Source organism: Haemaphysalis longicornis, unplaced genomic scaffold (assembly GCF_048455015.1).
Source record: "Haemaphysalis longicornis isolate Haplotype H1 unplaced genomic scaffold, Haemaphysalis longicornis Haplotype H1 scaffold_6, whole genome shotgun sequence".
NCBI classification, from domain to species: Eukaryota; Metazoa; Arthropoda; class Arachnida; order Ixodida; family Ixodidae; genus Haemaphysalis; species Haemaphysalis longicornis.
Genome location: NW_027526407.1, coordinates 165,110,409 through 165,135,701, shown reverse-complemented (window position 1 = coordinate 165,135,701; position 25,293 = coordinate 165,110,409). Strand labels below are relative to the sequence as shown.

The window sequence follows — 25,293 nt, the reverse complement described above, 5'->3', positions numbered from 1 at the left end:
AAGCAGCAGTCAACAAAGTGACGTGTGCAGGCGAGCTCCGACGATTCGAATGCCGCGGCGTCTGCTCTGCAGGCTTTTATCTTTCGGCGCGACCGTCGATTTACATCCAGAACATTGTAGATCAAAGAAGATTATTCTGGGCTAGTGACGTTAGGGCGAAACAGTCTGTATATCTGAATGGGATAGCCCGTGCGGCATAAAAATAAAAAATGGAAGACGCGCTTCGCTTGGGACACAGATAACACAGCCGAGCGTGGCCGGGCAGTAAACAAACAATGAATAAACAAACCCATACATGGTGCGTGGCAATATTCACAAAACATTAGGCGGGTGATGGGCGGGTGCACACATGTGACATGTGCTGCGAAGTGCCCGACCTGCTTTCTGTCGGGTCACTTCGTGCGATTCGTTGTCATTTACGCGTCGTCGGCGTAGACTTCTCACGCCATTCACTGAAACGGCTTGCTCATTTCACCTGTAGATCCGCGATACCAGCAGTTCAGCTGTAACCCTGTCAAAACGAATTATGAGTTCACGCGCGGTTCAAATCTATACAAACTTTCAGTTAGTCGAGTGCAGATACAGGTTTGTCAACGTTTAAAATACATACAACTGTTGGATCTTAGCATTCCAACGTTGTTCTTTCAGCAATGTTATTGCGCATTTTGTAAGGACGGCTGCAAAAAGAAACGCTCTAAACAGGTTCTTTAAGAAGCCGACATCTGCGAATACAGTTAAAAGAAAACATTTCCAAAAAGACCACTTCTCACGTTATACTTTGTTTGCCACGAAATATGTAATGTCTGTTTCGACTCATAGTTCTGTCTGCACGCCTTGTACACAGGTTCAGTGCCTTCAGCCGTACGTGTGGGCCCGTGTTCCAAACGTGTCGCTGCGGCCGCACGCCCTGCGGCTGTCCGAGGTGCGCGGCTGGAGCATGCTGTGCGACGACCCGGTCTCCATGCTGGCCCTGCACATACCCGAGGAGGACCGCTGCATCGACGTGCTCGAGCTCATCGAGCACGAGCGCCTGCTCAAGTGAGCCTCTCACCCTCTCTCTGAAAAGCTTTATTATCGGTCTGTTCCTTGAAAGTGTATCAGATAATTCTTCAAGATGTTAGGGCATTTTGTGAGTTTTAACTCTTAGGCAGGGTTCCGACTGCTGCCGCAACTGACGTAATAACTTCTAAGAATGACGTCATTTCACGTCTCAGCCAACCGAACTGCGTGACAGGCCGGTTTTTTTATGTCCATAGACCACGATATGGCTTTTGTGTGGGTAGTCTGAACATAGCCTTATGCATTGGCAGCTCTGTACACGGCCGTCTATGAAGTTGCAAACCACAAAATGAATTGTGGGGTAAAACCCCTTTCAGATTTCTGCTCGTTTTTCTTCTCGAGACTGAGGACGTCATACTCACAATTCAAACCCTGATGTGGGGAAATGTGCTGCAACCCCCCGCCCCCCCGCCACTCTGACTGAGGCTAAAAATGCTTGCGTGAATTGAAGGGCCACGGCAAAGGAGGACATTCGCAACCTTCCGTCTTCTGTTGCGAGAAATTTCGCTGGTGGGTATTGATGATCATTTTTGTTATTTTGAGTTGACTTGGAGAGCCATTTGAATAAAAGTCGTGTCAAATGTGGTCATGTATGACCGTTTGTTATTTCAAAATGGCTATTCACCGGTAACAATAACTGGCAGAGACGTCCTTTACGGTTAGTACCCACACATGAATAAGGGTAACCGCAATATACAATACAGTCCACTATTAGAGGAAGCACGCCAGTGCGTGGTCGCTACAGTTCTCAAAGCGCCGGCGCGGAGAAGTGGCAAGAACCGGAAACAGCCGCCACATGCGCGCTGACCGCAGGATGCGGGAGCAGCCGCGCGTCGTATTCTACAGCGCCCCTCCGGGCCTCGCAGCTTCCGAGCGCTGGGTAATTCTGTATTCTAAGGATTGAAAAAAAGGAAAAAAAATACAATTTTTGTTTTCTTTGTGAAAATAAGCACATTCTCTTGGAGCTTGTACTGGTTAATACGTTACAATAAACACCCTTTCTTTTCATCCACAACTTGGCAAGCAGCGTATTTTATGCATCGCCCCCTGTTGTCAGGTTAGCCCGAGTTGAGCCATGGTGTGAAAATCAGCCTGAAATCGTTCTTTTCCTAAGATGAGCTTACGTATATCTTCTGCTTCAACCATGTTGCAGGTTTATTTATACGTTTTAAAATTCTTACCCTCGCCCGTATTCACGTAACCATTGTTCGCCTATTGAAAGTGTGATAGGAGCAACATTCGCATATAAAAAGGAATCATACTGGAGGTATAGCGTCCGTGGCAGCAGGTCCCTGTGCGGTAAACATCTATGACTGTGTGTCGCTTGGTACAACGCGCCCTATTCGCCGCAAATATTGCCCAGATATTTGAGTGCACAATCGCTTTCGCGCCAACTTCACTGCAAGTTAACACCGGTTCTAACAGTTCACGAGCTGGGATGAGCCCGGCGCGTTTATTTCTGACTATTGTGACCGCCTCGTAAGAGCCTTGCAGGAATCCAAAGTAGTATACAAAAAGTAAACTCAATTACACCGTGTCAAAAAAAAAAAATCTGCTGAAATTGTATTTCGTAATGTTAGAGTCGATCGTCCTAGCGGCCTGTTGTGATAATTTTTTTCCGCATTGTTCCGGTAAAAAAACTGACAGCTGTTTCTTGCAACCTTACTCCCTCCGTAAATGAGAACGTTTTGACAGCAAGGCGTAATTCTATAACGTTCACAACTTCACTACGGGACTGAGAATTTGGCAAATAAATGAAACTCAGCGTAACGGTAAATTCGTATTAGCGGCTAATTGTCATATAACTTGTTTCGGGATACTTTTAATAATCATACTCCTTCCGTAGATGCTCGTACTTCAGTGTGCAACTGGCAATCTGGGAAGACCAGCTTACAAAGACCAAGATTACACCGATTTACTTAAAGTCGGCCTCACTTATAAACACACGTGCACTGCTGAGAAGATATATTGCAGGAGCAATTTAAACTATCTTGTCAAAATATGGAGGCCCTGGGGCTTTTTTATGTTTTTGCTGATTTTTTATACAGGGAAAAGATTTTTTCGGGGTAGAGAAACCTGCTCCGGAGGGAGCGTGACACGCACCAAAGAGAAACGGACATAACGGGCAGCACAGGGACAGCTCGAGCTGTTCAAAATGCGTGGTCAAGGCATCTTACCGTTATGTTCCACAACAATCTGAAGTTGTTTTCCACATCATGGCTGAGCTCAGGATAACCTCAGAAAAGGGGGCAATGCAATAAATACGATGATGGCGCAGTTGTGCACGAGAACAATTTATTGGAAATAAAGACTGAACGAGGGTGTGCGTATATTCGAGGCGAGAACAAGAAATGTATTGTTTTTTTTTATTATTCCATCCTTCGAGTACTTCCTCTCGGAAGCTGAGCGGCCCTGCGGCACGCTGTTGCAGACGACACGCGGCTTCTCCCGCCTCGCGCGGTCAGTGCGCATGTGCCGGCTTTCTCCGATTCTCGCCACTTCTCAACGCCGCCGCTTCGAGAAGCGCGGTGGCCACGCGCTCGCGTTTTCCCTCTAAAGGCCCAACCACATGCACGCGTAAAATCGACGTACTCGCGCAACGACGTACGCCGGCGGCGACATATATGCAAGCTGCCTTTACGCCGACCGACGACGTCGGAGAGGGCGAGTAACCACATATTGCCGCAACGCGCGCGTGTTTAAACCAATGTGCCGTGTAGTGTTGCTCGACTCAGCTTTGTGGCGGCCAGTTCAACTACATTTTATTTCAGATAAAACAAATAATGCCTATTCTTACAAAAGTACGTATATTTAATACAAAGTCAACTAAAACGGTTCTTGGGACATTAAAAAATTCACCCCACCTCCCCGAAGGGAATCGTGAGGAAATGCGAATGCATTTCTTTTGCGCCAGAGTGCGCGGAATTTATAATGAATGAGGAGACGGTGATTTGTAGCGTAACCATTTATTTAACACCTGTTTGTGTTGTCGTTGTACTTGACGGCCACGATCACTGCCTTGTGGTCGGTAAAGTGCACAGTCAAAGGGTCTTTGAGAAGCATGCGGGCGTGGGAAAGTGGGGCGAGCGTCGAGAGGAGAAGCACCGACGCACCGCGCCTACCCTCGCCTACACTCTCCCACACTCGCGGGAGCTCCGGCGAGCTCCCGCGATGCGAGCGCCCTCACACGCCCGAGCGCGCTCCTCCTCTCCACTCACTCGCCGCTGATACGCCCGCACCACCTGCTCCGGTTGCTAGGGGAGAGGAGGAGCGCGCGCGCTCGCAGCTGTTGCTATGGGAGAGGGGGTGAGAGCGGAGAGATAACACCTGCGGGCGCGTGGACGCCGCACGGCGCCTGACATTGCTCGACTAAGAAATGCATTCGCATTTAAAAACGTTGAGAATTAGTATGCATACTTGTCAGGCACAAAACCCTCCGCTACATTTGGCATAAACTGCCTTGCTCCCATAGTTGCTCGTTGCTTCGCTTGTTTTGTCCGGTTGTTCGCTCCCCGTATTTTACTAATTACTTTGTTTTATCGCGTAATTAATAGTAAAGTTAGCTTATTCATAAATTTGCTGTCTTGTTATGCCAGATAACATCACCGCCAGAGGTCTACGTCAACACCGTGCGCCGGAAATTTTGCGTCGATGTTTGGCGGGGTCTGACTTGGGCGTAACAAGCGCGTAGTAATACATTCCGCGTGCGCCGGAGTACGCCGGTTCCTTACGCGCTTACGCCGGTTTACGTCGTTGCGCGAGTACGTCGGTTTTACGCGTGCATGTGGTTGGGCCTTAAAGGTGAAACGTACTGTAGACGTTACGTGCTAGCGCACACTTCGTGTAATTACTAGCACAACTTTTATTTCGCATCTCATCGCTAGGACGCCTGATTTCGTTTACATCTCCTGTGTATGTTCAAGTATCCCATGCTAAGGCAATCTATTTTTTAACAGCGGCGCTGCTGTAGGCAGAGTTACTTAATATGTACAGTTGCGAAACTCCGCTTCTTAATCCGGGCGGCGCTAGCCCCCCCACTCCGTGGAAGCTGAGGGGCAAGTCGACGTGCGGGGCACCTAGGAGATAAAAACTGAACTTCGCTGGACTATTATTACTCAACATTTTTTTGTTAAATAAAGATTGCTTTTTAAATTAAAATACACTAATTACACGTAAAATTTACTTGCGTTCTTGCGGCTTTTCTATTTATGACTTACGGCAGCAGCCGCAATCATTGAGTACTACTTCAACTTTCTGCCGACAGACGACAGGCTAGTCAATTTGCCCCGTGCTTGCCCCGGCGCAGGGGGGCAACCGAAGACCGGCTTTCGATACATGGGGCCTATGGGGAGTTTCGCAACTGTATATATCCAGTAACTCTGGCTGTAGGTACAGCCTTTTCGTCCATCTTCTGAAGGTCATGCGTCACGCCGAGATAGGAGCAGGTTCCCGGAGCCACGGACAGAGGGTGCTGCTTTCTGCAAGAGGCGGATTCATGTTACTCCCCCTCGGGGACGGAAATAGGAGGAAGCTTCCCGCTATTGGCGGTGAGATGTTTGAGTGGCGCCCCCTGGCTCTGACGTCGGCTTAGGGACTCGCGCCGCTGTCGTCTGCTACACTCCGCTTGTGAGGGGCGGCAGTGTCTGTGCAAGAAATCGCCCGCTTTGTTGCTGTGGTGCATTAAAAAGCGTATTTATAGTGATTAAGTTACTTTACCAGCTTTGACGCATCTGAATAATTTGAAGCTGTATCCCCCACAAGTTTGCAACCCACGAGGAGATAGAGAACAACTTTCTTCAGAGCATCGTTCAGAAGAGCGTGTGTAACTCGCCCTTTCTAGCTCATTCGCGAGGATCAACAATCAGAGCTCCTCGATAAGGGAGTCAAAATGCGTAGGCTTCCCTGCAGTATTTTTGAGGTGCTCTTATGAAGAATCAAAAGTCTAATGCTACGTACGAAGCAGCGGTGCCCTACACGCGCGCATCGCACAGCAGGAAAAAAAAGGACTGTCTTCAATTTCTTTCGTTGCTGTTGTCTCGTATAAGATTAATGTTTCTTGTTTTTTTTTTTTGTGCCCAACGTTTTAATTTTTCTGCACCATCACAAACGTCTTATTAGGTGGTTTGGGGATGTTTGGGAGGCTCACAAAGATACTGTGGATATTTTCTTCAGGTTGTATGGCACACATTCCAACCTGCTTTCATACATTCCAACCGGCTTTCATTCCGGATGCGTGCAATTAGGTGCATATCCGTAGCGTGCTTTCTTTATTCACATCCAAATACAATGAGAAGTTTTGTGCTACGCCACCGCGATCGCGCACCAAACAACGTTGTCCACAGTACTCGAAGGCGGCTTGTGGGCTCCGAATTTCCATCGTAAACATCGTTATCATAACGAACTGACTCTCAACCCGAACAATGATGACATGATTGTGGTATTGAAGGAATGATATACTCTCTAACTAACGGAATAAATAGTATACCTGCATATATTACAAGAATCGCAATCGATTAAATATTTCCAATCAACTCTTTACTCATTTCCCACTGCTCCAGGCGCAAAGAACAAATCCTACTCTACTCGGGATGGCGTTCTATGAATCGAAGAAAATTACTTTTACTCTCTTGTCCTGGACTGATGACACGGCCCACTAACCAGGTCGATCTCATTGTTAAAAAAAGTTTTCTCCTCTTTCCTCTTCTCCTCTACCTCTGGAGTGCAGTTTTTTTATAACGCATATCCGAATATCGGGAAGATATCGCTGTGGAAAATGTAACGAAATATCACTCTAGGTCTGAACAAACATAGTGTTACTGTGTCTTAAACGTAGACGTGACTCGTTTTGGTCAATAAACGATACTGGTTAGAAGCCCGGTATAAAACCACAACGCGCGTATGCACACAGTGGGTTATTTGAAACTCAACCTGCAGTTTTTGCGCAGCCCATAGTGCATGTTGGCATACCTTCAAGCCATGAGCACGTAAAGTGATGTAACACAATTCTTTCGAGCGTTCGGCAAGGTTGCAAAGACTGTTTCACCTTACATGTGATTACCGGGAATCGTAATGCCTTCTGCCAACGCCGGCAGCTTTGAAGGCCTAGAATTTGTTTTGGTCTTCCATTTTCTCTGTTGTTGGTTATTAGCAGCTGACTGTTCCCTTTGTTCGAAAGATGGCTTAATACAAAAGCAGACGCCTAGCTCCGACTCTTCGCGTTCCGCACAGTACCGGCTTCGCGAGGAACGGGGCGACGTCGGCAATGTTTCTTCCGTAGCGGCATCCAAAACTGTACTTTAACTCGCACCATGAGCTAGTGTATACGATTTTAAGACTATTATTGTAATAAAAAGTTACCCACACGCCACTTCTGGTGCGGAGAAGCATCAGACGTTGACCGAGCGCGAAGAAACAGCAGGGAGAGCGAGCCTGAGTGAAGCAGACGACCAATGCGAGAATCCCTAAGCCGACGTCACGGAGGCGCGCTTCGCAGCGCCTCCCGTGTTCGCGCTCACCGCTAACCTTGGAATTTGCGCGGCGACGGCAGTGCCGTTGTCAGCCGAGTGCCCGTTGATGTTGACAAGAGAACCACAGCTGCGGTGTTTCGGCAGATTTCCCACTTGCTGAAACTGGCTTAAATTTAATTTTCTTTATCTTCGTCACCCTTTTTTTCCCACTCTCTCCCCTCTCCCTTCTTGTGCAGCTTCCACGCGCACACGCTGTCCCTGTACGGGTCGCTGTGCTTCCAGGGCAACCACCGCGCCGCGCACATGATCTGTTCGCACGTGGACGAGAAGCAGCTCATGTACGCCATCCAGAGCGAGTACCTCTCTGGCCCGCTGCGCACGGGCTTCACCGACCTGCTCATCTCGCTGCATCTCGAGTTCCACGCGTACGCCAGGTGCGTCCTTCCAGCGTAGTGGGACCAGTGTTGGGCGAAAGATGTAAACAAAATAGGTGCTTTAGACAAAAAATGAATAAATATAAACAATTTATGGTTGGGGATCTCCAATATACGCCTTCATTTGAATTGGAACGAGGTATTATTGAATAAAAAATGAATGGCAGCTACTACCTGTACGACTTCGGAAGTCTTTAATAAAATAGAGTTACTGCATGAAGCGTGTCCTTTGTCTATAGCATGTTTCCGCAAGTGTTTTCATGGGGTATTTTTGCAAAGTTGTTATGTTAGCCGATCGATCAATTTATTGTATTTTATAAATTTAGAACATAGCGTGGTTTGAAGATAGGGCAGAGAGTCAACAATGTGTAAGTAGAAAAAAGCATGAAGTTCGTATGACAGCTGGTTGGTAGAAAGTGGGGGTAAAAGAGGAACAGATTTCGCGTTGTTTGCGCTCTGGTGAGTATTCATGCGAATAACCGAAAGAAAAGAAATATAAGAGTGTAGTCAGGTGTAGCACCTCGGTAAAGGAATCACAATTGACACTGAACATTTCAGAGCTATGGAAAGTGCGCAAAGGAATATACACTATTTTAATATCTTTTAGAAATTCGGGGGTCGCAAGTACATAATATTTTTCATGGATTACATAGTTTATTTTGTTGGGATACACGGCAGACAAAAATGAGTTTCAGAAGATTATACCACAAGCGATGTATGATGATGTATTGTGGTTTGCCTCTTGTCTATCGTACATCCTGGCTGGAGGTACGTCGTACGGGAAAGGGTGAATAAGAGAAGGTACGGAATAATTTGAGGCGCTAAACAACGGAGACCACAAGAAACTAGTAGACGCAGACAAGACGCTTTGTCTGTGTCTACGTGTTTCTTCTGGTCCCCGTTGTTTAGCGCCTCAAATTATTCCGTATGTTCAACCAACTAGCCCTGATCAGGCTTTTGTTATTTAAGAGAAGGTCCACGAATAGATTCATTTTTGTTAGATTGCCAGCACGAATGTCGAAGGTGAGGTGCTAAACTGAAAACACGCGGCGTGAAAAAGTTTAACGGCATTCATTTGCACCGTATCTATTTTACGTGGCACTTGTTTCTTTCAGACCTATGGTTCACTCAACATAGAGAAAAAGGGCCAACTGTTAATTGTCCTGAACACCTAAATGCGTTGAACGCATAAGCGCTGGTGTTGTCTTCCTTTCTTGTCCTTGCTTGGGTTCGCGCTTAATATTAAACGACGGATGTTCACAAACTAGCTCGCCTATTTTTATTGTTTCATTTTACTAAGTCTTTCGCTAATATATACTTCAGTTATCGTCACACTGGCCCATGTCGGTAACCACTTCTCTCTTAGAACCCGTATTTGCCTCTAATGTGACCCCCTACTTTGGGCTGTGGCGGCTGGTGCAATGCGCTAATTTTTTCCTGCTCCCATCATACTTGTTTCGCAAGCCAGCTGAACACACACAAAAACACATGCCAACTTGAGCATCAGTGTGAACCTTGTTACGTATCACAATTCAACGGGTGGAATTATTCCGGATCACTTCTCTAAGTCGCCTTAGAAACCCAGCCGTTGACTCAACGCTCTAACTGCTACTTAGAAATACAAATATGCCCCTACGTATTTTGTTTTCCAGGAGTCTGACGCAGAATGAATTCATAGTGCCTCTAGGACCGGACATCCGAGCTCTGTACGAAGACCCGACCACCGCGCAGTCCTTCTCAACCCTTGAATGCGTCTCGATACGACCAGAGATGTCCTTCTCGGAGACCAGGTACGACGGCGGGAAGTATACCTAGAGAATTCACTTGTAACAAGGCAAGAAATGCAGGAAATATCTTTCACAGACCCATCGCTTTTGTCCACATCATTAGGTTTGTTCTAAACAAAGTTCCCGATAAATCAGTTTACATTTATTCAATATATTGACGCGTACTTTGTGTTCTGAAGTATAAACGTAGCGATTACAACGAAAATAACAAATATTACGTGTTAAAAGAATGCATGTAAAACTGTGAAAATGGCAAATATTTACAATTAATGTTAGGGGGCAGGATGACGTTCAGTGGAAGATGTACTGTATTTTTACAGCTTATCTACATCAGGGATAGCGACAGTCTGCAAAAATAAAGGGAGAGTCCGATTTGCGTTGTTTGCAGGCTCGAGTAGGGATCGTATCATTTTCCTCTTCGGCTGGCTGTCATTCGCACCGGTTTCCCTAGGCCCTTTCTTGTCTGGCGGCTTCTCGGATGCGGGACCCCGTAACTACCACACTGTCCCTTGACATGCCCCCCGCAGGTAGAAACACCCCGTACCGGCGCTTATTAGGGAGCAATTTCGTCACTTCTGGGAGCTAGGCACGAAGCGTACGGGAGTTGGAGAGCTTGATACGGCTGATATAGACAAGGTCAGTGTGGGGTGTGTAAGACAAGGTTAAGGTGTTGTCTGAACGATTGTAGGGACATTACTACTGTGCAGTGCCCTTAGCTCGCCAGTTTTATCAGTGTACCGCTTTAGTTTTGTGCATTTTCTGGTTTTGTGTACGTCCTTTGTACTGCCTTTGCAGTTGCCATGGCCACGATTTGTGTTTTTCCTCAAGTTCTTCCTCTCATTTTCTCCTTTAATATGTACCGCTGTCCTTTCTTTCCCTTTCATTTCCCGTATCCGCTCCCCCCTCACTAGGGTAGCCAACCGGACAGTATCCTGGTTAACCTCCCTGCATTTCACGTACTGTTCCTTCCTCCCTTCCTAAGGGGTTAAGTGAAGGAACCTCGAAGGTGACAGCGCTACCTCGGAAAATTATGCGGCATTGGCGGGCGTAGCGTGACCGCAGCTTTTCGGAGAGGCCAACGCGACGGGAAGGAAACCAGAGGAGGACTAAGGAACCCGGTGTAATTTGTCTGTGCGATGGCTGCGGTCGTAGCGATTCTTCTGCGTCGCCTGCGAAGCAGAGCGTTTGACTTGGAAGTTACGCGGTCCCGCATCCGAGACAACACCAGACGAGAAAGCGAATAGTAAAACCGGCACGAATGACTGCCGGCCAAAGACGCAGAGGACGACTATTCCCGCTCGATCGTTGGAACAACGCAAATCGTACTCTCCTTCTTTCCGTGAAATGCTGTCGCTACCCCTAATATTAATAAACTGTGTATCTACAACTGTACGTCCTCCAGCCACGGAACAACATCGTACTCCTATCGGCCTACTGTGCTGCTGCACGACGATGTTGCAAATGCCTAGTTGAAGAGAAATCACTACCATCTTCATTTAGTTGGCTAGGTTGTCTTTGCAAAAGGTTTCTGCATTGAAGACACCTACATTTAAAATAACGTTGGGTCATGGAATGTGCTTTTATGTTATGTGCACACAATGATGACCTTCTGGTGACCCCGTGGACGCGTGTTAGATTCCGGTCACGGTGGCCGGTTTTCAGATGGGGGCCAGAAGCGAAAATTGCCGTGTTTCGAGATTCCGGCGCACGTTAAGATCCTCGGGGGGTCGGATTTAATCAGGAACCCCCAACTACGACGCACGTCATAGCCAAGATGTAGCTTCGGCGTAGCTACGGCGTAGCTAGCTGTAGCCTGCAATCAATCAAACAATGATGTCGTTGAGGGGTTGTCTTAATAAAAAGACTTGCTGCTTCTGCAGTAAATGTATAAGGTTTAAAGTGGGGAATTCGGTTGAAGATAGGCATGTAGAAATTGACCGTGGCAGCCCAAAGACTCTTGCGTGCGGACCGGAGTTACGGCGTTACGTAACTAATGCCGCCACCTAGATTAACTCCAAAGGTGGGTAGGAAATTTTGATGGAAACGTAAACACTATAGAGCCGTTCTTTTGAAAATAACTGCACGACGAACCGAGTGGTGATGTCACGTAGTGTGAAATTCAACAGTTGCAAGCTTGTCGTCGTGCGTTGCCTTGAGCTCTTTCCCAGGCTGTATTGGCTGCGGCGGCGCTTTCTAATTCTAGCAGCAGCTGTCACAAAGGTGGTAATTTGGGTAAATCTCATCAGTAGTAGTACAATAAAAATATGTTTCTACACCACTTTACAATTACAGGTACCGTGAAAGCTGCCTGTCAACCATGCGTTCGCAGTTTTATGAAAAGTTATAATGGGCGGAAGGAAGGCGGTTAGTTGGCGCTTCACCGTATGATTTGGCCATTCACCGACTCTCATTTGCAAAATCAGAAGCACCGCTCCTGTTACGTCTTCATTCCTTGTGTGGCTTCTTTCTAAAACTTGATAAATGTGCGGGGGGAGGGGAAATGTGGTGGTGCTAAACGCGCAGTGTACAGGATGGCGCTGTATGCTTTAGTTTGCAATATTTGAATACTGACCACCGTAAGTTGTGGACAGTACTCACTGGAAATACGTCTCCCTTCGAGTGGGGGCCTGTTCGGAGCTTTGCTGGTGCTACTTGACGCCACCAGCATATGGGAATGTGTTTTTGTATGTCTGTATGTTGCCAAAGTTTAGCAAAACGCCTGCAAAGACATCTTCGCTGCACTGGTAAGCCTAACGGGTAATTCATACTGCTGGCGCATCTGCCGTAAACCTTTTAAACAATGATGTCATCGGCTGTCTCTGTAAATCAAACTACGCGAAATTATGTTTGTAATGACTGTAGCTTAAGATATTATCATGGCGTCAGCAGTCGGAATTAGGCACTTCCTGTGGAATGTGTTATACATGCTTTGGAGGCAGAATTTTAATTTTCGCTCAGTGAAAACATGAGCTGGGTACATTTAAAAAGTGAAAGTGGCGGCAAGCATTTAAGTGAGGTTCTACTTTGCAGGGAAAAAGTCGAGTCTATTGCCGACCTGAGCACTCCGTACTTTCCTGTGGATGCTCTCAAGCAATTCGTCATCGAGGCATTAGCAGAGGCCGTCAAGAGGGACAGTCGCCCCAACCGGGACCCCATCGGCGGCAGCAATGAAAACCTTTTCGTGTAAGTGCTAACCGCGAACAACGTTGTGCTATCATAGTGCCAATAAAATGGTGATATCTACTTAGTCAATATGACGGAGCTCTCTGTATAAGAAACGTTTCTTGTTTTGGAATTACGACAGGCGTTCAAGTCGAGCTGAGTGAGCAATAAATTCCTACCCGAAAGAAAGCAAATCATGTGTCTTGTAAGTAAAACATACTTGGTAAACACACGAACTGCGATAGCTAACCCGAATTCCGTGTATCAATGGAGGGGAGGAGGGTACTACGAAGTAAAAGCTAGTTGTACCAGTGTATCCGTGTTGAGTGCAGAGTAGCACGTGGGATGTTTCAGAGGTGCTCGGTGCGAATACTCAGTTAAAAAAAATCATTTGCAAAAATCTGACCACATGGCTCAAAAGAAAGCCTACACACTAGTTCTACAACATTAGATGTATGGTCACCATTAGGGATTGTTGAAAACATGCAAATTGTAAAAGAGAAAAGCAACGTTATCCCATGAGGCACGTTCGAAATATTATCGAAGGCATTTGAATGAACTAGGCTGATACGCGCAGCGACACGCCTATACGCGTGAGTGTTTTGCGATGCTGGTAACCAGAGCTCAGCCCTTGCCACTGTAATACTGGAAAAAAATTTTGAACAAAATTATCAGCGACGCCTTGTACTGTTTCCGAAAAAATGTGGTAATGAGTGGCGCAACAAAAGTCTGACATAGGGTAAAATTGTATAATACGATTATTTCTATCATTTCTTCCAGGTACGTTTCTCCGCACCTCCTTAATTATGGTCATTTACCAGCGTCCCCAAGCTTCAATCAGTGTTGCAGTTTCTTGTAACTTGGGAAGGAGTATTCTATCTGACATTTACATGGTGGCACATTCAAGGGCCACAGCGAAGCCTGTAGAAGGTAGACGAACCTTTATGCAAGCTGCTCTCAGCAGCTGCAGGTGTGCCTTGTTAGTGCTATAGTTGTTTGCTTTCTTAATCATGGCAAATCCGTCAAAACAATTAAAGGGACACATGTAACACCCACTTTTCTCGCACTGTGCAGGCCACTACTGAAGCTGGCCGATAAGCTCCTGCTTGTGGGCCTACTTGACAACACAGACCTGCAGTGGTTGCTCTACCTCTTGGATCCGAACACGTTTGAGCCCTGCCGAGGTATGGCCATTCGAAGTCTCTTCTACACCTCACGTTTTCTGTAATCGGTGTACCTTAGTAGCCTATTAGGTGAAACAGTATTTTAGTATACCCGTACATGATATATCGAAATTACATGTAAAGTCGAGATCGCCTTCCAGTGAGACGGCATCAGAAAGTCGTGAGTTTTGTTGCAACTCTATTGGTTCACCACAGCCAAAGTTGAGGTTGAGGTATGGTACCGTGTGACGTCAGCACTGGCTTCCAGAGAGGTGACACGTATAAAAAGGCAGAAATTTCGTAGCGTCTGCAGATTTTCCACCCCTTTCGTTAATCATGTTGTATGCTCGAAAGCGGCCGCTATTTTGGTGACGATTTTCTTGTGGGCTCAGGCATCGGTGGCCCAGCGGCGGTGACCGGAGGTGACAGCAGTGCCCCGACGGGGGGCGTGGGGGGCAACGGGAACGGGGGTGTGCCCCTGGGCCTGATCGACATGCAGATTGCCGAGGGCGTGAAGCTGCAGGTGTGCTACATCCTGCACCACCTGTGCGACCTGCAGCTGAGGCATCGCGTCGAGGCCATCGTCTGCTTTTCCGACGACTTCGTCAACAACCTGCAGTCGGTGAGAAATTGGCGCGGGCTTTCAGGATTGCGGATGTAAAAAAGGGCACCGTCAATTCAATTGGGCTTTAAATATACGAGTACTAAAATATTGTCACGGAACCGTTAAGTAAAGAAGCTGAGGACAGCTACGGCTATAGGTGATGTTTGGGTTGAATTTTAGAACAGGACGACGAGCGCTTCCAGCAACCGGTCCCTATGTTCTCTCGCTGGTATTGTTCAGCATTGTGAATATTACGAACACATTGTATTTCCGCGCTTCTGCCACGTAACAATATTATTCATAATGTGCGCACTACGAATTGTAATTGTAAGAAGCTGAAAAATTGTATAAGTAAAATGTTTTAACCCTATATTTGCTATAGAAATTAGCCACAATTGCAGGATTCGCAGGCTATGTGAAATATAAATCATAATGTTAAGGTGAATGAGACACTGAAAGAAATCATTCCGAAAGTACGACTACATCGGCGGTTTTCAAGGCCACAGGACTGGATAAAATGACATTTTTTTAGAGAATACAGCAAGCGTAATGCTGGGCTGAAAGCGCCCCAAATGTCACGAACTACAGGGTGTACGGGTGAGATTGCGGCTTTTGTGCGTGTACTTTCTGCGGACGTGACAGAAATTCTCCATTGTGAGGGAAAGAATATCTAATGGGTTTCTGCATCAATCATTGACTCAGCGACCGGTACAGTTATAGGCTGAGCATCTTGCACACATTAATACGTAAAGAGAGGGAACCAAGACAACGGGAATTAGTGGGATTGTTGAAAACTTAAAGCTAGAGTGGAACTAATTATTTTGTTCACCCGGTTCGGTTCGCTAGCTTGTCACATATGTTTGGTCTTCTGTCTTTCCTCTTTCAGGACCAACTGAGGAGGTACATTGAGATCAAGCAGTCGGACTTGCCGTCATCCGTGGCTGCTAAGAAGACTCGTGAATTTCGGTGCACGCCAAAAGAACAGGTAAGAACACTAAGTCATGGTTCGGAGAAGCGCTTTGGTAACGTCAAGGCTCCGTAACTTCATCTATGTTTGAAACACAGGTCCTACGCGATTAATTTTGATACTAAAAAATAACGCGAAAGGAGTTTACTGCTGTAGATGACTCCCAGGCGAACGAAAACTACGCATATTGTAAATGTTACTTGGAAGAACGCGTGTTCATATCTGGAGTAATCGGCCCATAGCACCTCGTGGGTGCTTCTTGCACTAACATTTGCACTGTATCAGGAGCAGCCTTACTTCAGGGAACAACATGTACGCGGTGGCTCTGCTCAGAGAAACAAATTTGTTCTGGAAACCCTACACAGAAGGCATTGGTAACTTGTAATTACGCAAAAATATTAATAAATAAATCTTCCTTAGCGGTGGTTTTTTTCGTAAACGTTTAGGTATCGCTTACTGAGGAAAAGGTTCTTTCCTCCGTATGTACGCACGCATGGTGGCTCATACATATCCGTCAGGAAGTCCGTCACGTCATCATTATCATCGTGATGACTTGCGTCCTGATAAATAGAGGCTGACACGATCCCCAATATGGTGTGCAGCATAATCGGGACTACGTAACGATCCCTTTCCTTACGGCGGATGATATCGCTCCTCATTTATGTATAGTGAAATGGCGTTACTTGCGCTTTTTGGCTAAATCATAGCTCCTTCTCCCACTGAGGTCCAGTTATCTTAATTCAGAGGAGCGACGCCCAGAATAGGAACACCTCTTTTGAAGGGAACCAATGGCTTATGATCGTCTCCTGAATTTAACGCAGCCATGAAGAAAAAAATGCAATTTTGCTTCATTAATAGACTTGTTTCTCCGGATAACTATGATACCAATTCTATCACAAACATCGAACAAATAATGAAGACAGTAGGGAAACACGGGAAGCAGTGGCGACTCTCTAGCCACTTTTCTATGACGTCACAGAATTTTGTTTGTGTGATTGGCCGAACTAACGGCCGAACTAACCCAACGCCGATTGATTGATTGATTGTGGGGTTTAACTCGCCGACGCAACGCAGGCGATGAGGCGCGCCGTAGTGGAGGGCTCCGGATTAATTTAGACCACCTGGGGATCTTTATTGTGCGCCGAAATCTCGTACACACGGGCGTTTTTGCTTTTCGCCTCCATCAGAAAAGCGGCCGCCGCGGCCGGGAATCGAACCCGTGACCTTGTGTTCAGCAGCGCAACGCCTTAGCCACTGAACCACCGTGGCGGGTAGTAACCCAACGCTAAGACACATGAGTGGACAATTGTAGTGGGACCACTAGCAAAGTTTGATCGCATCGATAGAATGTTCACATTTACTTAACACACTCAGAATTAAGTTTTAGCGCTGGCCGATGTGACGTTACTCCTGCCCATACCACGTCACTGTAGCGCTAAATTTGAAAGTTGTTCAATAATTCCTGTTTTGTCTTGTTCACAAATATCCTCGGTGGCTGCAATGCAGCTGTGTGAGACACTGAAGCCAAGTTGTTTCGAATATTCAAAGTTGTGTTTTGTCGTCATGACCCCTTTAACTAATGAATAATCGTACTAACCCAAATTGCTTAAGGCAAAACTTAGCGAGGGCAAAATACACACCAGAACACATCAAGCTAGGGCAAAAAAAGCTAAGAATAAATGCACCTACGGTTCTTTCGCCCGCTTTTTCAGCTTTGCCTTGTGTAATGCTCAGTAGTAGGATTAACTCCTAAGTTGGTAGCTAACTTGCCCAACTTTTTCATTTATTTTTCCTCAATTTAGTAACAGCGTAATAAGGACGCATATGTTTTCTCTTGGCATGCTCAAAATAACCAGCTAACATACCTGAGGGCTGCTTCGTAACCGAAGCTGTAGCACCCAATGGTTCCTGTACGAGACAACATTTTGAAGGAAAGCGTAGCAGGCGCGATTTTATTCCCTTGTGGGTCCAACTTAGGCATTTCCTGTGCGCACCCACCGGCACCTACTGCTTCGCTTTGAACAAAGCTGCTATTCTTTTATGCAATTGCTTAAGGGGCTGCGCTGTTATGCCTCAGTAGCGTACGGGTGAGAATCGTTGGTTTCCGAATGAACGCCCTTGCTTGAGCTGCAGCAGTGCTAATCGAGACCTGAGATTTTTTTATTGTAAGTGGTTCCCGTAGCTCAATTCTGTGCATTTTTCCGTAAGCAAACGCGATTTTGTATCTTTTAGCTCGGTTTAGAGGTTAATTACGTTTTGCATCGGACTGGAAGTCCGGGGCTCTTACCTATCTTGGAACGAAATATCGCTCGCACCAGAAAAGGACTGGACCGCAGGGTGACGTCGTCTTTTTTTGTCTCGTATTCGTCTACAACGCTGTATATTGAAGATGTTAAACCGACAACAACCTGCCCAAATGTCAATTATTTTACACCTTCCCTCCAGATGCGCGCAATACTGGGCTTCAAGAACATCGAGGAAGAGAGCAGCGACCAGTGTCCCTGCGGCGAGGGTCTCCGGGAGGTTCTGAGCGGCTTCCACGAGGAGCTGGTGGGCCGACTGAAGGCGGCGTCAGCGGACCAGGAGGCGCCCGCCGAAAGTGAATCGGACAGCGGCAGCACGCTGCGCCAGAAGCTCATGTCCCTGGTGAAACTCGTCCAGTCCTCGGATGAGGCCAAGGGCGATGGAGACGAGAGGGTCACCCTGCCCGAAGGTGAGGCGTCCCGGTGTGCAGCATTGACTGGCACGTCTGCTGTGTTGCAAAAGAAAATTGTAAAAAAAGAATTCTGAGAAAAAGAAAAAAAAAAACGTGGGGAAGACAAGTAGGACCATTTGCTATGAACCGGAGGAGAAAGCGCTTTTCGGCAATTTAAATATATAAATTTAGCGAACCAGGCACGCTGCGTTTACGCGTTCACTGTTTTCTCAAGCGATTGTGCTGATGAGCATCTATAGATGTTGGGCGCTTGATTGATTGATTGATTGATTGATTGATTGATTGATTGATTGATTGATTGATTGATTGATTGATTGATTGATTGATTGATTGATTGATTGATTGTAGGGTTTAACGCTCCGACGCAACGCGGGCTATGAGGCACGCCGTAGTGGAGGTCTCTGGATTAATTTTGACCACCTGCGAATCTTTAACGTGCGCCGAAATCTTGTACACACGGGCGTTGTTGCTTTTCGCCTCCATCAGAAAAGCGGCCGCCGCGGCCGGGAACCGAACCCGTAGACGCTGGGTGTGAATTTGTATTATTAACTACACGTTGTTATTTGACCATTAGTGAATTTTCTTCCTTGTGGGTGTGTCAAGCGGTATACCTCTTTTTGCAGCATGCTTTATTATATTGAGTTGTACATTTCGTTTAACAGGGACACTTTACGGTCATCTGCTTGGATTATAAAATTATCGGACAAGAACGCACTAGCGGACAGTAGAGGAGGCTGCGGAAGTGACTTCTTTACATGATTTACTTTGTTGGATAGACACGCGACAAACGTCCGGTGTTCTTTACTTGCTAAAGGTCATCTTCACTTTTGCTTTGTTAGGAGAGAGGCAGGCGGAATGTTTCTGTCCTAGAAAATAAAGGAACGAAGCCTGGTAGCACGAGTTCATTTGCAATATCATATAACGGAGTTTGAACTACTACCGAAGAAAGTTTAAATACCTCTTGGTACAGCAGCACGCCTACAGGTGTCCTCTCCCTGGACGCATACCTAACTACCCAGTTTGCTTACAACTCGTGGCTGGTGGGTGAAGAATCAATAACGACAACGTGCCCTGGGGTTAAAATACGGGCTTGCTTGCTGCCTTGTTGAATGAACAATTACGCAATATTGTCGGATCTACCCTTGACAATGTTCGTCCGCTGCTATCTTTCTTCCATTTTGCGAACCCAGTTCCATCAGTCGTGCTCTGCTGTCAACGGCCCAAAAACCAAGACAAGTAGAAAGACATCACTTGTAGTTTTAACAATGAAACACCGTCACCTACTCTTACACGATTGGAAGAGAGAGAGAGAGAGAGAGAGAGAGAGAGAGAGAGAGAGAGAGAGAGAGAGAGAGAGAGAGAGATAGAGAGAGAGAGAAGGGGGCAGCGAAAACATTCTAGTGAGCTCGGAAGCGAGCGTGGAACCCAATAGTCGGGGATTCCTTGTGCCACCAGGAAAGTCTGGTCCTCCGGTCGACAGCTGTTCAGCAGTGTCACCGACAGCTCACTGACGGAATGTTGGAGAGGAGTGGCAGGATCGGGTTCTGTACCCATTGTAAGAGTACAGTGAAAGCTCGTTAATTTGCACCACAATAATTCGAACTTTCGGGTTCATTCGAACTGACGGTCATGGTCTGGTCACGATACATAGCCGTCTGTGGGTGTACCAACTCCGTAATTGCCGCGTGCATCGGCTCGTCTATCGATAATTCGAACTGCGCGCCGCCGTGTACATGTATGTCATACTGCCGCTGCAAGCTTTCTTGGCGTAACAATAGATGGCGCGAGCGCTCAGCCAACGCAGCGCCTGGATTTGTGGCGTCACCGCGCTCTTCCTTCGCATTGTGTCTGCCTCTTGTCGGATATCTCTAGTCTGCCTGTCTGTCTGTTGGTGTTTTTGTGTGCTGCAGACGTCTGCTCATGTTTGGTCCGGCACTCGGGGGCCCACGCGGCCCTCTGCTTGACAACCAATTGAGGCTATAGGTGTCGCGCATTCATTTTTTAGCTTCGAGGACAGAGAGATGCTGCTTTCCGTCAGGTTCGTGTGTTGGAGAACAAAGTCATGGCCATCGTATTCAACGAACAGAAACAAAGTCATATATGAATATTTTCGTGAATAAATATTTCAAATGATTTCAAGTAACCCGATCTTAATTCTTGCTGTTTTTTTTTTCAGTGAATGTCGTTGGTTCGAATTCGGTTTAATTAGAACTCGTAGAGCGCACAGCGAAGTTCGAATTAACGAGCTTTTAAAGTATATGTCCAGAGTGTTTGCTTTGCACTCCTTATACGAGCGCAGTTCCACCATTATAATACTCAGGGCTTTCGGGGGCTGCGCAGAGATCTTCACGCGGAAGGTGGTGCAGATCGTGGTGAAGTGGGCCGAACAGTCGGAGATCGAGGACCGCGAGGTGGTTCGCCAGATGTTCCGTCTCCTGCTGCGCGTCTACAGCTCTGTGGGCGAGCTGATGAACGCCCTGGAGAACACGTACGTCATCAGTCACCGCAGCCAGTCGGACATCATCAGCGTTCTAAGCCACCTGGGCAAGGTTCGCGCCCTGCTGCCCGTCCAGATGTCGCCGCTCGAAGAGGAAGTGATGCGCAAGAGCCTCTGGTGAGTAGGGTGTACGCCCTATCCCTGCGTGTGCATGCATGAACTTCCTGGCGGTCTAACAAACTGCAACGAGAAGAGAAAGAAATGCGAAGTGTCGCAAAGCTCCATGTTCACCCCCTTACGACGACGACGGTGTGGTTAGAACGCAGCCTTGCTGAGAGTGTTATTGCCGCTTGCACATAGATCGTCTCATCTTGCAAATACAGAGCATCATTCTCAACCATGGTTCGTCTCATACATTCTCCCGCCTCGTAACAATATCAACATCTTCAAAAATCGGTGTGTGTACCAACTTTAATGAGCCAAATTAGCAAGGCTCCAAAGCGCCGGCATTGATGTTTTATAATGCTCCCGAACATGAAAGAGAATGAAGACGGGCGACAAACGAAACGTACTCTACAAATCACTGTATATTGTACGTTTCTTGTTCTTGAGCCCGAGGGTTTGACGAATGCTCGTCTGGCCGGTAGGATTAATTAAAGAAGATAACAGTCACCGACGTATAAATCAAACATATCATAAAGAGATGTTTCGGCTCTCAGAAAGTAGCTTTGACAAACAGAGGGTCACAAAACATTTTCATAAACCATTTGTTTGGAACCAGCCGCCAACCTAGGAGCGGAAATGAGCCTTTTATTTTCTCTTTATTGATTTGTCCACGCCTTTAAGCTTTTCAAACGTATCGTCCCGACCAAATGAGCATTCCTCAATCCCTCGACTTCAACAACACGAAATGCACAATACAAATGGGTTTGTTACGTGCACTTTGTTTTGGTCTTCCGTCTGCCCCCTGTCTTCCATCGTCCTTTTAATGTCCAGCAGAATTTCATTTCCTGCTCAATATGAACCAAATTGTTGCGGCAGCTGGCACTTTACCGTTGCATTCTGCTAGCGTAGTTTTCATAAGCACATTAAACAATGTGATCCAACTGCAGGCCCAGAACAGCTTAGAACATGCAGATGAGTCATCGAAGCCTTTAGGCTGAGAAGCTTTATATATGTATTCATCAGAAAAAATTACACCATCTTCCCGAGAGGAACCCTGAGGTGATGCAAAGCATCGCGGAGTTCCCTTTATTTTCACTTGCGTTGGTTACCCAGATCGCGTGAACGTTGTTGGAAACTCCGCGATGCTTCGCACCGCCTCAGGGTTCCCCTCTGACAAACGGCGATGTTAACTGGTTGGCTGATGCTGGCTAAACTTGTCAGCCAATCCGCTGGCAGGACTGTGGGCACTCATCAGACGCCGGAGCGAGACTCATCCGACGAAGCAACTGAGGTGTCGGCACCCCACGCCAGACAGTTTCGGGCCCTTTTCTCTCCCTCTTACCCCCTCCCGTAAAACCTCATCGCATCGCATCGCAGCGGCGCGTGCACGCGGTTATATATAGCGCTGGCGTGGAGGGGAGGACGGAGGGAGAGGCGCGCACGCGCGCACCATCGCATAGCTGGCGTGGAGAGGACGACGGAGGGAGCAGCGCGCTATCGCACAGCTGGCGTGGAGAGGAGGACAGAGGGAGTAGCGCGCTATCGCGCAGCTTGTGTGGAGTGGAGGACGGAGTGAGAAGCGCATTGTCGCACAGCTGGCGTGGAGAGGGGGATGAGCAGGAGAGGTTCGAACGCCAACGGACAACGGACATAGCCCCGAGCAAAAGATGCTTTGCATCTAAAAGGCAAACTTCTCTTGGAGTAATTTGAATGACGCGTAAGCATTTTTTCATACTCTCGGACACGTTGCACGGAAGCAAACGGGACATAAAATTTTCAGGTTTAAATCGCCTAAGCTACACCTTGGCTTTGAGACGTACGATAGTGGAGGGCTATGAATTTTTTTTTGACCACCTGCAGGGCAGGGGAACTATAACGTGCGCTTAAATCTAGACTCACAGGCGTTTTGCCTTTTCACCTCCGCCTGAAAAACTGCCCCGCCCTTGACCATCTCTTTTGTGTCCGCTGGAACGTTCACTATACTCGGTGACAACTTAAGAACGGCACCGGAAGTTGCCGCTGTGCCTTATCACCGTAACCGGATGTTTCTCCGCGCGGGGCAAGTAGGGCGTTACGGGGAATATTTTGAACATGGCGTGAGCCGTTCCCGTGATTTTTTGTTCTTAATATGCTTATAAACGACTCCAGTGACGACAAACAAACTGCGTGAGACAAGGCCGACGATAGCACGCATTCATAGCAAACCCCTTTCAAAACGCGCGCGCACTGACGTCACGGGTCCGGCGCTTTGGCGGAGTGATACACTACATGAGGTGGTGCCGTTCTTGAGTTGTAACCGAGTATAGCTGATTTTTTTCAACGCCCGGGTGTTCGCTGGTAGCTGCGAGTACAGGAGTCCGTTGCTGCGAGAGAGTGCAGAAATTCGCGTTGCTCGCAGTGTCGCTGAGCGTGTAGCGCGGCGGCCGTGCAGGTATCTCACTTTCTCGCATTTAGTCGAACCTGGAATCTCGGCTGGAACAATGAAAACAAGCATCCGTCGGAAATGAGTTATTCGTTAACCCGCCATTTTCTTGAAGTGAAGCTTTACTAAGCTCTCCTCCCTCTTTTCGGAAGGGGCAAGGGTTACGTGCAATTGCCGCTGCTTTCTGTCAAAGCGCGCCGCTTAGTTTTGATATCCCTGACCTCTCCGTACCACGCTAGCGGGTGCCGAAACCGATTGGTAGCGGGGAACTAAACGTTCAAGTGTGTACCATGTTGTGTGCGCTTAGATCTGGGGCGGTATTCTTGTAACTGTCCCTTTTGAAAACGTCCCTTTTGCGTCCCTTTCATCGTGACGTACTTCCGGTTAAGCAGTGGACGTTGGCAGCATGAAGCAAGGTTGGAAGTAGGTTTGCCGCGCTTGTGTTACGTCACTTCCGGTTGTTTGCTTTTAGCCAACCAGGGCTCGCCAAAAGGGACACTTTTGAAAGGGATGCAAAAGGGACAAAACTCGAGAAAACCGCCCCTGGTGGCTGGCTAGAGCATGCTGGCTAGCGGGAGCGCTTTCGCTGTGAAACCACGATAAAAGCGACGGTTGAGCTCGCCTAAAGGTTTCGACCCTTCCGAGTGGCGCTTCCGATGACGAGGAAATCGAAGTCCGCTGTAAACACCAGGAGTGATGACGTCAGTGTACAAGCCGAAGTGATAAGCTTCGCCTTCTGTCGCTTCCTTGTGTGATCCGCGAATTTTTCGTCCCTGCTTTGCATTTGTTACGATTTCCGGTAAAACGCAACAACCTGTATTCGCTAAATCTGAAAGTATGGTGGTTAATAATGTAATCGCGCCAGCTGCGTCGAGGTTTCGCGCCGTCGGCTTTTTGAGCTGTGACGAGAACGCGGGAAAAAGCGAGTTTTTGGCAGCCAGCCGGCGGCGGCCACCGCCGTGCCCGTGCATGTCGATGACCTCAGCCGGGCGTATGCCAGACGCCCCGAATCCATGGGAAAGAATGAAAATATTTTTCGAGAACGTTGAAGTCATCAGAGCGGCGAACAGGAGTAATATTTCCCTGCAATATTTATCGCGCAAGAAACTGAATGAATAAATCTTTACTACTAACTAACAGGGCTTTGTAATTTGTCTGGGTTCGATGGAAAGCTGAGTAGGATGATGTCCCATTCGTCCGGTTAAGTCTGCCTCACGCAAATGAAATTAAAGACGGGATGCAGCAACGAACAAGGTTGTCAAGGAATTTGAGGTGCTGAAAATGTCTTTTAAAAGCTGTGTTTCGGGTTACTTGATCAAACTTTAACCGCTGCTGTATACCGTATTTACTTGATTCTAACGCGCACCCGATTCTCCGTGAAAAAAAAAAACTTGCACATCCGATTGTAACGCGCACGGGACTTTGTGACCCAGACAAACGAATGCGAGAGAAACGGGCGATTTATTTCCCGAACTAATCTCACTCATCTCACTCCTCGTTGCTACCCGCTGACCACAACATCTCGGCCTCAGTACCTTCAAGCGCGTTCGCTATGCCACACTTCTGAACGAACGTTCAACCATGGTCTATGGGATCGTGGCCCACACCTCGCACGCCCATCCCGATAGCTTCGCCAGAGGTGCACGCTTCAGCCGACCGCTCGTTTTGGACGCGTGGGAGCCGCTGCCGCCATTGCTGTTATCAAGCGCGCAAGTGAAACGATTTGACGATTTGTGTGAACGCCGATAGAAAAGCCTAGGCGCCTAGGCTTGCTGCGTCCAAAAAAATCGTTGTAAAAAATTTGGCGCCATCTTGAGATGGTGATGGTGATGGGTGGGACGAAATTTCCACTGTTTCGGCAGTTTCGGTTTTGTATCCGATTCTAACGCGCATGCGATTTTTCGGCCTAT

General features: G+C 47.4%; 1 protein-coding gene across 6 annotated transcripts in view; it reads left to right on the top strand.

Moving 5' to 3' along the window:
- Ryr (Ryanodine receptor) overlaps positions 1 to 25,293 on the top strand; it is a 405,814-nt gene that overhangs the window by 235,424 nt on the left and 145,097 nt on the right. For all 6 annotated transcript variants that reach the window (XM_077672818.1, XM_077672817.1, XM_077672813.1 and 3 more), the window contains exons 45-53: positions 845 to 1,038; positions 7,763 to 7,960; positions 9,613 to 9,750; positions 12,778 to 12,930; positions 13,984 to 14,093; positions 14,465 to 14,694; positions 15,563 to 15,661; positions 18,089 to 18,356; positions 20,700 to 20,973. In XM_077672818.1, coding sequence (XP_077528944.1) covers positions 845 to 1,038; positions 7,763 to 7,960; positions 9,613 to 9,750; positions 12,778 to 12,930; positions 13,984 to 14,093; positions 14,465 to 14,694; positions 15,563 to 15,661; positions 18,089 to 18,356; positions 20,700 to 20,973 — 1,664 coding nt within the window. The remainder of the gene's footprint in view (positions 1 to 844; positions 1,039 to 7,762; positions 7,961 to 9,612; positions 9,751 to 12,777; positions 12,931 to 13,983; positions 14,094 to 14,464; positions 14,695 to 15,562; positions 15,662 to 18,088; positions 18,357 to 20,699; positions 20,974 to 25,293) is intronic.